General features: G+C 41.3%; 2 protein-coding genes across 3 annotated transcripts in view; both read left to right on the forward strand.

Moving 5' to 3' along the window:
* The window catches only part of LOC307262709 (WAS/WASL-interacting protein family member 2-like), a 12,491-nt gene extending 11,924 nt beyond the window's left edge, over window positions 1–567 (forward strand). For both annotated transcript variants that reach the window (XM_080043664.1, XM_080043665.1), the window contains exon 9: window positions 1–567. This exon is cut by the window's left edge and continues 48 nt beyond it. The gene's annotated coding sequence lies outside the window, so the exon portion shown is untranslated.
* A 3,842-nt stretch (window positions 568–4,409) lies between these two features.
* The window catches only part of utp18 (UTP18 small subunit processome component), a 14,390-nt gene continuing 6,299 nt past the window's right edge, over window positions 4,410–12,500 (forward strand). The window contains exons 1-7 of the mRNA XM_080044437.1: window positions 4,410–4,710; window positions 6,140–6,282; window positions 7,016–7,111; window positions 7,329–7,408; window positions 8,098–8,207; window positions 10,532–10,657; window positions 11,560–11,734. Coding sequence (XP_079900563.1) covers window positions 4,492–4,710; window positions 6,140–6,282; window positions 7,016–7,111; window positions 7,329–7,408; window positions 8,098–8,207; window positions 10,532–10,657; window positions 11,560–11,734 — 949 coding nt within the window. The 5' untranslated portion in view covers window positions 4,410–4,491. The remainder of the gene's footprint in view (window positions 4,711–6,139; window positions 6,283–7,015; window positions 7,112–7,328; window positions 7,409–8,097; window positions 8,208–10,531; window positions 10,658–11,559; window positions 11,735–12,500) is intronic.

The following is a 12,500-nucleotide window of genomic DNA, read 5'->3' on the forward strand; positions in this document are numbered from 1 at the left end:
AGACCTGCTGAACACACACACACACACACACACACACACACACACACACATTAACACACACACATAGATACACGGACACACACAGACACACACACACACACAGAAAAACACATTTACACATTAACACACACAGACACATACACACTTACATACAGTCACGGACACACACACACACACTCTAACACACACACACACACACACACACACACAGACTCCATCCTGTCCTGTGACATCATGTTCAGCTCCATCGTCACCGCCTCGTCATAGCTCAAAGCTGATTGGCTGAGGAGAAGAAGAGGAGGACTGATCTGATTGGCTCATAACCAGGAAACAGACGAAGAGCTTCTTCCTATGGACGGCTCCAACCTCTAGCTCTTTGGGTTTTATTTTTCTGTTTGCACTCTCGCACTTTTTTTATTTGGAATACTCAAGAGGTTAAATGAAGGACTACAGTGACCAATTATGTAGTAACTGTTACTGGCCAGTTACTACATTAACAGCTTTTATTACGTTAAAGCCGCTATGAGGAACTTTTAAATATTTCTGAAACAGTCTCATTTTCATTAAAGGTGCAGTGTGTAATATGACATCATCAAGAAAGTTCTACAAAGTTCTAGAATGCAACGCTCCCTGGGTAACCCCAACCCTTTAGAATAATAACAGAAGCTACAGTGGCCTTCAAGGACAAGAACAATTCTAAATTTTAAACAATGCACCCGATGACATTCCAACTATGACACTTTCAAGATGGCGGCACTAGGCCTTGGTCCAAAATATGCAGAAATATGGACATATATGAGACCCTTTCTAAAGGAAAAAACTATAATTATAAAAAAAAATTCAGCTATTATGCACTAAATTAAATGTACTTATGGATAGTATAATTACTTTCTACAAAATCTGCTAGGAAATAAAACCCAAAATTCTACACACTGCAGGTTTAATCAAAAACTCTATAAAAATAGCTAATCTTTACACTGATGGTCTTGTTTGCTAGCCTGGCTCCGCCCGCCTACATACTTCCGCTCAATTTTAATTTCCCTTCAGTTGTCTCTGTACAAATGAAATTAAGTACTGATGGTCTGGTAGGAGCAGGCTACTTGTTTGCTGTTACATGTCATTTATGATCATCAGAGGAAAAATTCGACTGTTTCAGAAATATTAAAAAAGTTCCTGATAGGAGGTTTAAAAAAAATACATTATGGAGAAAAAAATTATGTTATTTTTATCGGTAAATGGGTCGGTGGCATCAAGCTGATATCCGATGAAGTGGATTGCTGGTGTATCGAACCCAATATTGATATGAAATCGGATCGCTCACGTACTATGATTATGGAGGATCAACAATGTTTATGAAGGACTGAGGAGCTTTGAACTTAAAGGCCCGTGCTGTGAAGAAATGGATTTTGGATTTTGGATTTATCGTCCAAAAAAACTGTCCTGAGATCAGTTCTACTCTGCAGTGGTGCAGTGTGTAGGGCGGTCATCCACTGGGTTACATGGTCGGTGGTTCGATCCCCCGTCTCCCCGCCACATGTCCAAGTGTCCCTGGGCAAAGAGACACTGAACCCCACATTGCTCCCGATGGTTTCAGAGAGCGCCTTGCATGGCAGCTACTGTCATCGGTGTATGAGTGAGTGAGTGTGTGTGTGAATGGGTGAATGTGGTAAGAAATGTAAAGCGCTTTGGGGCTGAGAAAATGGGCTAAAAAGCGCAATATAAGTCAAGTCCATTTACCAAGTCCATGTTACGCTAGAACTGTGATTCGCTCTGCATTGCAAAACACACCTGTAAATACTGCAGCTGACCGGACCAGGCGCTTTATTTTGGCGGGGCATGACCTGCGTATGACCTTTGAAACGGACACAAGTCGATTTGTGAAGAGGTCGAGACAGTCCCTGCGTTCCAAATCACACACTCTTTCTTTTTACTACACTACATACTAAAGTACAGAAGAGTTTTAGTATTTTTACTACACTACATACTAAAGCACTGAAGAGTTTTAGGGCCACAGACAGGAGAGAAAAAAAAATCAGATAAGGGAGATTTTTTTTTTTCATTATGTCGAGAAATGTCTAGAATAAAGACGAATACTCCAAAATGCTATTGGAGTTAGTGGGGCATTTATGTATTTTCAGCATACTACAATTGACGTGCATGTATTGGGACATCCTAAATCTTTTTTCTACTATACTAAATAGTAGATAGTATGCGATTTGGAACGCAGGGTTTATTGTGCCAAGATGGGCTCACCCGGACTAACCTTTCTTTTTACTAACTAACTCATTTATGTTGTTTTTATATTCCCTCGGTTGCGTTCCGAATCTCATACTCTTTCTTTTTTCTATTCTACATACTACATCCGACGATAAAAAGAATCTAGTTAGGATGCAGTAGGCATACTATTGGGACATACTTTACTCTCTTATTTCATCATAACATTGCGCCTTGATCTTGCCTTTTGCTTTTATATCCGTCTCATCCCCGTTTGTTTTCATATGGAGGCTTCGTCGATGTTACGTCACTTCACGTGCGCACTGGATTGTGGGTCAGAATCGCCCAAATAGGATGCAGTTTTCAACACTAACAATCTTGGCCGCATGAAGTAGGACATCCGGGTACTTCTAACCATCCTAAATCTGGCCACAAGAATCGGGACATCCTAAATCTTTTTTCTACCAAACTATATAGTAGAAAGTATGCGATTCGGAACGCAACCTTTGTTATTTCAGTGTTAAATATTTTCCCACGATTCAAAGTGTTTTTATTTTATTCAAACTCGTTTACAGCAACAGACGTCACCACGGAAACATTTACTGTTACAAATTAATTTAAAAAAAAGGTCACTTCATGAATATTTTTTCACAACAACGTTTAAATGTCACAAGAAAAGAAAAAATACATTTGATGAGAAACTACTAACACACACCTAAACATATGTATACAGCCCCGGAAAAACATTAAGAGGCCAGTCTGGATTTTTTTTCAATCTTCATCTCTACATTACTTCATGGAAATGTTCTAAATGACAATATTTTTATTGCGAATTTGGTAGAAATGTTGTCAGTAGTTTATAGAATAAAACCAAAATGTTCATTCTACTCAAACATATGCCTCTAAAGAGTAAAACAAGAGACACTGAACATTTTGGAGTGGTCTCTTCATTTTTTTCCAGAGCTATAAATATATATGCTTATTGAGGGGATCGAAATTGTACAAGAAAAGATTCATAGCTAAATATTACATGAAAAATAGTCGTACATTTACAAGAAATAAATACTTAAAGGCCTACTTCACCGGTGGAAATATGAAGGTGTATTGAACTCTGAGATCCTATGTAGTATAAATGTGCGAACATTTTAGAAATCGGTTCATCCTAGCCTGAGAAAAGGCAGAAAGAGTGTGTTATGGTCTCACTGTCTAACCCTACATTTTACTAGTGTTACATCACACATGGTCAAATGTAGGGTTAGGGTTAACAGGACAGCTGGGCCAAGGGAAGACTGAGGGAAGAAAAACCTCATTCATTATATTATAATAGAGATTTTATAATGATATAACGCCGGTTCCGTATGGGTGAAGTATTCCTTTAAATTCCTATCCTATTTTCTGTTTATGGGCCAAAATTCTAAAAGACATAATTAACATACAGGCAGTAGAAGCAAGCATTAATTTCTAACTGACACACTAACTCTCCCTCCTCCCTCCCTCCTGTCTGTCTGTGTGTTTTGCCTTACGAACTGTTTACTGTAACATCTTCAGAGAGTGTAAAAAGCTTGTGGATAAACAGGAAACATGTTTAAAAAGTGACTTATATATATTTTACTGTGACGCGGACGGTCTTCTCGTGCTAACGTTAGAGTGCTAACTGTAGTAGCTTTAGATTCAGATAACGGCATGCGCTCTGTGTGTTGATAAAGTGAAATAAATAAAAACAATGCATCACCTAGAACTGGAACGATTTTCATTTATATTTTTTATTTGCTCACGATGTTCAACAATTATTTTTTGACAAGGCTATTTCATATTATTTAAATTATATAATTTTATGCTATTTTAATTAAAATTGTATATTATATTGTTTCTTATTAATTTTTACAATCTTTAATTTTATAATTTTATATTATTTTAATTAAAATTGTATATACAGTAGTTTTTTATGAATTTTTATAATGTTTTTTTCTTAATACACTTTATTAAGATTTTTTTATTTTAATTTACAACTCATTGTAATATAATTTTTGTATGAATATATTTAGTTTTTGTGTAAGTGAAGATTTTAATAACTTTTGATCATTTCTCAGTTTTTGAATTTTTGCTGCTGCAGTTCAGTCAGCGACCACAAGGGGGCAGACTTTTATTTTTATCTCGTCTTGAGGTCACGTTACCGGAAGCACATGAGAAAAACAGTGACTTCTCCACATGTGAAACACACACACAGCAGCTAAAAACAGTTTATTTACGCTTGCATTCAAATATATCGTTTTAAATATGGCGGACGTTATGAAGTTACCAGAGACGGAGGAAAAGGACATGGAAAGGGCCGTAAAAAGACCCAGGCCACGGAGCTTTGACCCCGGGGAAGAGGAGGATACGAGGCGGGGACACGTGAAGCTATTGTCGGCTTTGGGGAACCAGGACACCTCGGTGAAACTCCTGGAAGATCTGGTGTTCGGAGCGGAAGATGAGCTGCTAGGGAGACTGGTAGAGGTAAGAATACAATCAGAGAGAGAGAGAGAGTGTGTGTGTATGCGCGTGTGTGTGGTGAGAGCAACGGTGTATTGTGTGTGTGTGTGCGTGCGTGTGTGTGTCCCTACTATTTAGTATGCCAGAAAAAGATTTAGGATGTACCAATACATGCAGGTCAATTGTAGTATGCTGAAAATACATAAATGCCCCACTAACTCCAATTGCATTTTGGAGTATTCGTCTTTATTCTTGACATTTCTCGACATAATGAAAAATAAATCTTCCTTATCTGATATTCTTTTCTCTCCTGTCTGTGGCCCTAAAAGTCTTCAGTACTTTAGTATGTAGTGTAGTAAAAAGACTAAAACTCTTCTGTACTTTAGTGCAGTGTAGTAAAAAGACTAAAACTCTTCTGTACTTTAGTATGTAGTGTAGTAAAAAGACTAAAACTCTTCTGTACTTTAGTATGTAGTGTAGGAAAAAGACTAAAACTCTGCTGCACTTTAGTAGCCTATGTAGTGTAGGAAAAAGAAAAAGTATGTGATTTGGAACGCAGGGAGTATTTACTTGTGTTTTGTTGTCTAGCTCAAAACACATATTTAACTCAAGTCCTGTGTTGTGTTGTGTCAGGATGCTGAGGAGAAGGCGGGGTCTCTGGCGTTAACAAATTGCCATTATCACACCAGACTCTGTTTATATATCTGATAAGCTTATATAAACAGAGTCATAGCTAAATATTACATGAAAAATAGTCGTACATTTACAAGAAATAAATACTTAAAGACCTACTTCACCGGTGGAAATATGAAGGTGTATTGAACTCTGAGATCCTATGTAGTATAAATGTGCAAACATTTTAGAAATCGGTTCATCCTAGCCTGAGAAAAGGCAGAAAGAGTGTTTTATGGTCTCACTGTCTAACCCTACATTTTCCAATGCGTGACATCACACTTGGTAAAATGTGTGACACACTGTTACAAAACTAATATCTAGCATTCCATTGGTCAATTTTTGTAGATTATTTTTTTGTCTATTTTGCTTCCATAACATTTCAAATCAAATTAAAAATCTCACCAGATATCTACCATCAACAAAAACAACTTTTGGCCCAATTATTTTTATACATGATAGTTCACTACAAAGAAAATGGCAAAATTAATTTAAATGTGCAGTCAGTGATTCTGGAGAACGCTTGTTGTCAAAATCACTTTTTGTTAAAATCAGTGAATATCTCCTCATGATCCACTACCTGTCTGTACTGTGTGAATATCTCCTCATGATCCACTACCTGTCTGTACTGTGTGAATATCTCCTCATGATCCACTACCTGTCTGTACTGTGTGAATATCTCCTCATGATCCACTACCTGTCTGTACTGTGTGAATATCTCCTCATGATCCACTACCTGTCTGTAGTGTGTGTAACTCAAGTCTTTGTGTTGTGTTGTCAGGATGGCGAGGAGAAGGCGGGGTCTCTGGCGTTATTGGAGGATGATGATGATGATGAAGATGATGAAGGAGAATCAGACCAGGAAGTGTGTGAACCAATCAGAGCGGCCGCCTGGGTGGACGACGATGACCAACTGGAGGAAGAGTCAGTTACTGTTTACTGTGTGTGTGTGTGTGTGTGTGTGTGTGTGTGTGTGTGTGTGTGTGTGTGTGTGTGTGTGTGTGTGTGTGTGTGTGTGTGTGTGTGTGTGTGTGTGTGTGTGTGTGTGTGTGTGTGTGTGTGTGTGTGTGTGTGTGTGTGTGGGGTGTGTGTGTGTGTGTGTGTGGGGGGGGGGGGGGGTGTGAGTGTCTGTCTGTGTGTTTTCAATGATTTTTTTTTATTGATAGTGTTGTAGAGACAGAGATGTAATGGGTCAGAGAGGGGAATGACATGCAGAGAACGACCCGGGCTGGATTCTAACCCGGGTCTGCTATGAAGGGGACAGACAATCAGACAGACAGACAGACAGACAGACAGACAGATAGAGAGGGGAATGACATGCAGAGAACGACCCGGGCTGGATTCTAACCCGGGTCTGCTGTGAAGAGGACTGAGACTCTATGGAGGGGGGGGGGGGTCTATGGGCTAAAATACTTGACATCATATATTGGAAGTAACTTCAACAGAACCCCCCCAACCTCCATGGATAATTTTTTTTAAAAGCCAAAAAAAAAAAAATCTTTACATTTTTTTTTTTATTGCACATTTTCAAACTTTTTCAAATCTTCATACTCCTTTTAGAAATCAGTTTTTATCTTTTAAATGCAATTTCTTATCATTGTGTGTGTGTGTGTGTGTGTGTGTGTGTGTGTGTGTGTGTGTGTGTGTGTGTTTTCAGGGTGGACATGAAGCATCGTTACCGTAGAGACCTGATCAGAGGAGAGGCGGAGTCAACCATGACCAAACAGAAACTACAAGAGAGGATGAGAGAACAGTAAGTAGACAGACAGACAGAGAGACAGACAAACACTGTCACTCACTCACACACACACACACAGACAAACAGACAGACTCAAACCTTAATGTACACACATACACGTGAACATACACGCTCACACATACCTGCACACACACTCACTCTCACACACACACACACACACACACTGTTTCTCTCTCACACTCACTCTCTCTGTCCTGTGTGTGTGTTCCAGGTTCCAGAGGTCGATGGGTGGAGCTCCATCGTGGGCCGACAGCAGCGCCAAGAAGAAGAAGAAGAAGAAGAAAAATGAAGGTAGAAACAACATTTAATTTGCCAGTCGCAGGTCTGGATTTCCAGGCTACGAGCACCCCCAACCTAGCCTGGAAATCCTGACCCTGATATCTTGAACGATAGAGGGTCTGGCCACGATCAATAGTAATTTCCAACTCTAGGGGCGGCTCCTACTCGTGCATTTCAAATGCCACTGCACGCAGTTGGATAGCACTACAACCAATCAGAGCGATGCACAAGGTGCGATGCATGAACAGCTGTTAAACTGTTAAATTAAACGTTTGCCGTTGTCGGTCGGCAAAACAGAACATTCCACTTACTTGCTAATGAAAGATTTGAGTGCCGTCTTCCAAATCGTAAAGGGTCGAGGCCAAAGCAGTCTCAAACTCACACAACATATCCGCAGCCATCTTTGATGTTTACTATCACGGCTTCGACGTCGCATGCACGTCACTGTCGTCATCCGGTTACGTCCTCCCCAGAGCACCATATAAGGGGCTCTGGCGCGCCCATATTAGATAGAACCAATTGAAACGTGTCCCAGATTTCTGGTCTTCTTGATAAAGCTTCAACGGAGCGTGGCCAGACCAACAGGCGCAGCAAATTTAATTTGCCAGCGCCTAGTGGCAGGTCTGGGAATGCCAGGCTACCCCCAATATGTATCACAACATTCAATATGACGTGTTTTTAACGTGTTTTTGTTTCTAAAGACGATGATGATGATGAAGAAGGTTCAGAGGATGAAGAGCAGGATGACCTCATGAAGAGAACAGGAAACTACGTGACATCTTCAGACAGTCTGCCCAGCGGAATACTGAGGGTAAGCTGTCTGTCTGTCTGTCTGTCTGTCTGTCTGTCTGTCTGTCTGTCTGTCTGTCTGTCTGTATGTCTCTCTCGATCCCCCGTCTCCCCGCCACATGTCCAAGTGTCCCTGGGCAAAGAGACACTGAACCCTAAATGTCTCCCGATGGTTTTAGAGAGCGCCTTGCATGGCAGCTGCTGCTATCGCTGTATGAGTGAGTGAGTGTGTGTGAATGGGTGAATGTGGTAAGAAATGTAAAGCGCTTTGGGGCTGAGAAAATCGGCTAAAAAGCGCTATATAAGTCAAGTCCATTTACCATTTACCAATGGCACAGCAAACGAGACCATCACTGCAAAGAATGCGATTTTTATTTAAAAAAAACTTACGCACTGTAGCTTTAAATCCTTGTTGTTAATATATATCATCTCTTGTGTTTTCAGATGAAGAAGTGTCTCCATAACTTTGTGTCAGCTTGTTTAGGCGATGGCTTGAATGTAACAGACATTCATTTATATGGAGTTACGCACTGTAACTTTAAATAATTGTTAATATATATATTAACAAGGATTTACCGGGACCTGATAAGCCTTTGGACAACACAAAGTATGATGTATGAATATTTGCAAGAGAAAATTGTGTATTGTGTGGAATTGTCCGAAAGAATAATAAATAAATATATACAGTATCTCACAAAAGTGAGTACACCCCTAACATTTCTTCAAATATTTCATTATATCTTTCCATGCGACAACACTGAATAAATGACACTTTGATACAATGTCAAGTAGTCAGTGTACAGCTTGTATAACAGTGTAAATTTACTGTCCCCTCAAAATAACTCGACACACAGCCATTAATGTCTAAACTGTTGGCAACAAAAGTGAGTACACCCCTAAGAAAAAATGTCCAAATTGGGCCCAAAGTGTACATTTTTTGTTTTGCCATCATTATTTTCTAGCGCTGCCTTAACCCTCTTGGGCATGTAGTTCAGTAGAGCTTCCCAGGTTGCAACTGGAACCCTCTTCTACCCATTCATGACGACATCAAGGAGCTGGTGGATACTGGAGACCTTGCGCTCCTCCATCTCCCGTTTGAGGATGCCCCAAAGATGCTCAATAGGGTTTAAGACTGGTGACATGCTTGGCCAGTCCATAACCTTTACCCTCAGCTTCTTTAGCAAGCCAGTGGTTGTTCGGAGGTGTGTTTGGGGTCGTTATCATGTTGCAGTACTGCCCTGCGGCCCAGTTTATGAAGGGAGGGGATCATGCTCTGCTTCAGTATGTCACAGTACATGTTAGAATTCAATGAACTGTAGATCCCCAGTGCTGGCAGCACTCATGCAGCCCCAGACCATGACACTCCAACCACCATGCTTGACTCTAGGCAAGACACACTTGTCTTTGTACTCCTCACCTGGTTGCCGCTCCACACTCTTAACACCATCTGAACCAAATAAATGTATCTTGGTCTCATCAGACCACAGGACATGGTTGCAGTAATCCATGTCCGTAGTCTGTTTGTCTTCAGCAAACTTTTTGTGGGGTTTCTTGTGCATCATCTTTAGAATAGGCTTCCTTCTGGGATGACAGCCATGCAGACCAGTATGATGCAGAGTGCGGCGTATGGTCTGAGCACTGACAGGTTGACCCCCCACCCCTTCAAGCCCTTCAGCAATGCTGGCAGCACTCATACGTCTATTTTCCAAAGCCAACCTCTGTGTACGACGCTGACCACGTGCACTCAACCTTCGTAAACTGGGCCGCAGGGTGGTATTGCAACATGATAACGACCCCAAACACACCTCCAAGACGACCAGTGGCTTGCTAAAAAAGCTGAGGGTAAAGGTTATGGCTTGGCCAAGCATGTCTCCAGACCTAACCCCTATTGAGCATCTTTGGGGCATCCTCAAACAGAAGGTGGAGGAGCGCAAGGTCTTTAATATCCACCAGCTCTGTGATGCTGTCATAAATGGGTGGAAGAGGGTTCCAGTTGCAACCTGTGAAGCTCTAGTGAACTACATGCCCAAGAGGGTTAAGGCAGTGCTGGAAAATAATGGTGGCCACACAAAATATTTACACTTTGGGCCCAATTTGTAAATTTTTTCTAAGGGGTGTACTCACTTTTGTTGCCAGCAGTTTAGACATTAATGGCTGCGTGTCGAGTTATTTTGAGGGAACAGTAAATTTACACTGTTATACAAGCTGTACACTGACTACTTTACATTGTATCAAAGTGTCATTTCTTCAGTGTTGTCCCATGGAAAGATATAAAGAAAAATGTGAAGAAATGTGAGGGGTGTACTCACTTTTGTGAGATACTGTATATCATCTCTTGTGTTCCAGATGAAGAAGTGTCTCCATAGCAACAGTGTTCGACCCTCTGAAGACAGACTGACGACGGTTCAGTTTCATCCCAGCGCTCAGGTCGTCATGACGGCCGGCCTGGACCAGACACTCTCCCTCTTCCAGGTCTGTCTGTCTGTCTCTGTCTGTCTGTCCGTCTGTCTGTCTGTCTCTCTCTCTCTCTCTCTCTGTGTCTGTCTGTCTCTCTCTCTCTCTGTGTCTGTTTGTCTGTCTCTCGCTCTCTGTGTCTGTCTGTCTGTCTCTCTCTCTCTCTCTCTCTCTCTCTCTCTCTCTCTCTCTCTCTCTGTGTCTTTCTGTCTGTCTGTCTGCAAATCTCCAGATGTAGTTTGGGTTGACATTTACTTTTCTTGTGGCACTTGAGGTCTACTTCTAGGCAGATATTAAGTCACTCTTAAAGCTCTCCATTTGCAGATGATTTGCCTCACGGTGGACCGATGGAGCTCAAACTTTTTCTAAATTAATTTATAGCTGTCCCCAGACAAATGTGCATCATCACAACTCTATTCCTGAGATCCTCTGAGATTTTCTTTCCCTTTTGGCATGTCTGACCTGTATGGGTTCACTTTGGTGAGCCTAAACTGACCTGGTTTGATCTCTGTTTTATCTAGTGCCGCCCAATTTATTCCCTGAAGATCTCTCATTACATTGGTCCATTTCATCACTCAGTTTGGCCCACCTGATTGTGTCAACCTGCTCGATTTAAGCAATGCAGCTCAGGGTTCACAAACTTTTGCACATACAACAGTTGTCAAATAATTTTCTAAATTTTTTTAATAATTGATTTCCAGATAAGAAAAATGTGGAATTGATAAACACACACCTGTTATTTAATATGTATTGATAATGAATGAATAATGTTTAAACTAAATAAAATTCCAAAAGGCTCAAGGGGTTCACATACTTTCAAGCAGCACTCTGTTTCAATTGTCTGTCTCACTCTCTCCACCCCCAACCCCTCTCCACACACACACACACACACACACACACACACACACACACACACCCAGGTGGACGGTAAGACCAACCCAAAGATCCAGAGCATCCATCTTGAGCGTTTCCCGATCCACAAAGCGTCGTTCAGCCGCGACGGAGAAACGGTGATCGCCACCAGCCTGAAGAACAAGATGTTCTACCTCTACGACATGATGGAGGGAAGGGTGATGCCTGTACACGCTGTCAGAGGTAAGACAGGCAGACAGACAGGCAGGTAGGCAGACAGACAGGCAGAGAGGCAGACAGACAGAGAGGCAGATAGAGAGAGAGATAGATAGACAGACAGACAGCCTGAAGAACAAGATGTTCTACCTCTACGACATGATGGAGGGAAGGGTGATGCCTGTACACGCTGTCAGAGGTAAGACAGGCAGACAGACAGGTAGGCAGGCAGACAGACAGGCAGAGAGGCAGATAGAGAGGCAGGCAGGCAGGCAGATAGATAGATAGATAGATAGATAGATAGATAGATAGATAGATAGATAGATAGATAGATAGATAGATAGACGGACAGGGGGACAGATAGATAGATAGATAGATAGATAGACGGACAGGGGGACAGATAGATGGATAGATAGATGGATAGATAGATAGATAGATAGATAGATAGATAGATAGATAGATAGATAGATAGATAGATAGATAGACAGTCACACACACATGCCATGTTGCACCGCCATGTTTCTACAGTAGCACAGAACGGACAAACTTAACGGCCTTAACAGGTTTTTATATATAGTGGGCGTCCTGGGGAAATGCACCTGTTGGAAGACCAAGAAGAAGAAGAAGTACTATAGAATAAATAACTAAATACATCTTCACCTCATCACTTGATATTGTGGAAAGACTTGAGGCAGTGGTGGATGATGCCATCTTTAGTAACTATAGCTTCTTGTCCTTGAAGGCCACCGTAGCTTCTGTAAATTCTCCCACAAAGGGGAGGGGTTAGCAAGGG

The sequence above is a fragment of the Ammodytes marinus genome, assembly GCF_949987685.1.
Source record: "Ammodytes marinus genome assembly, chromosome: 16".
Classification (NCBI taxonomy): Eukaryota; Metazoa; Chordata; class Actinopteri; order Uranoscopiformes; family Ammodytidae; genus Ammodytes; species Ammodytes marinus.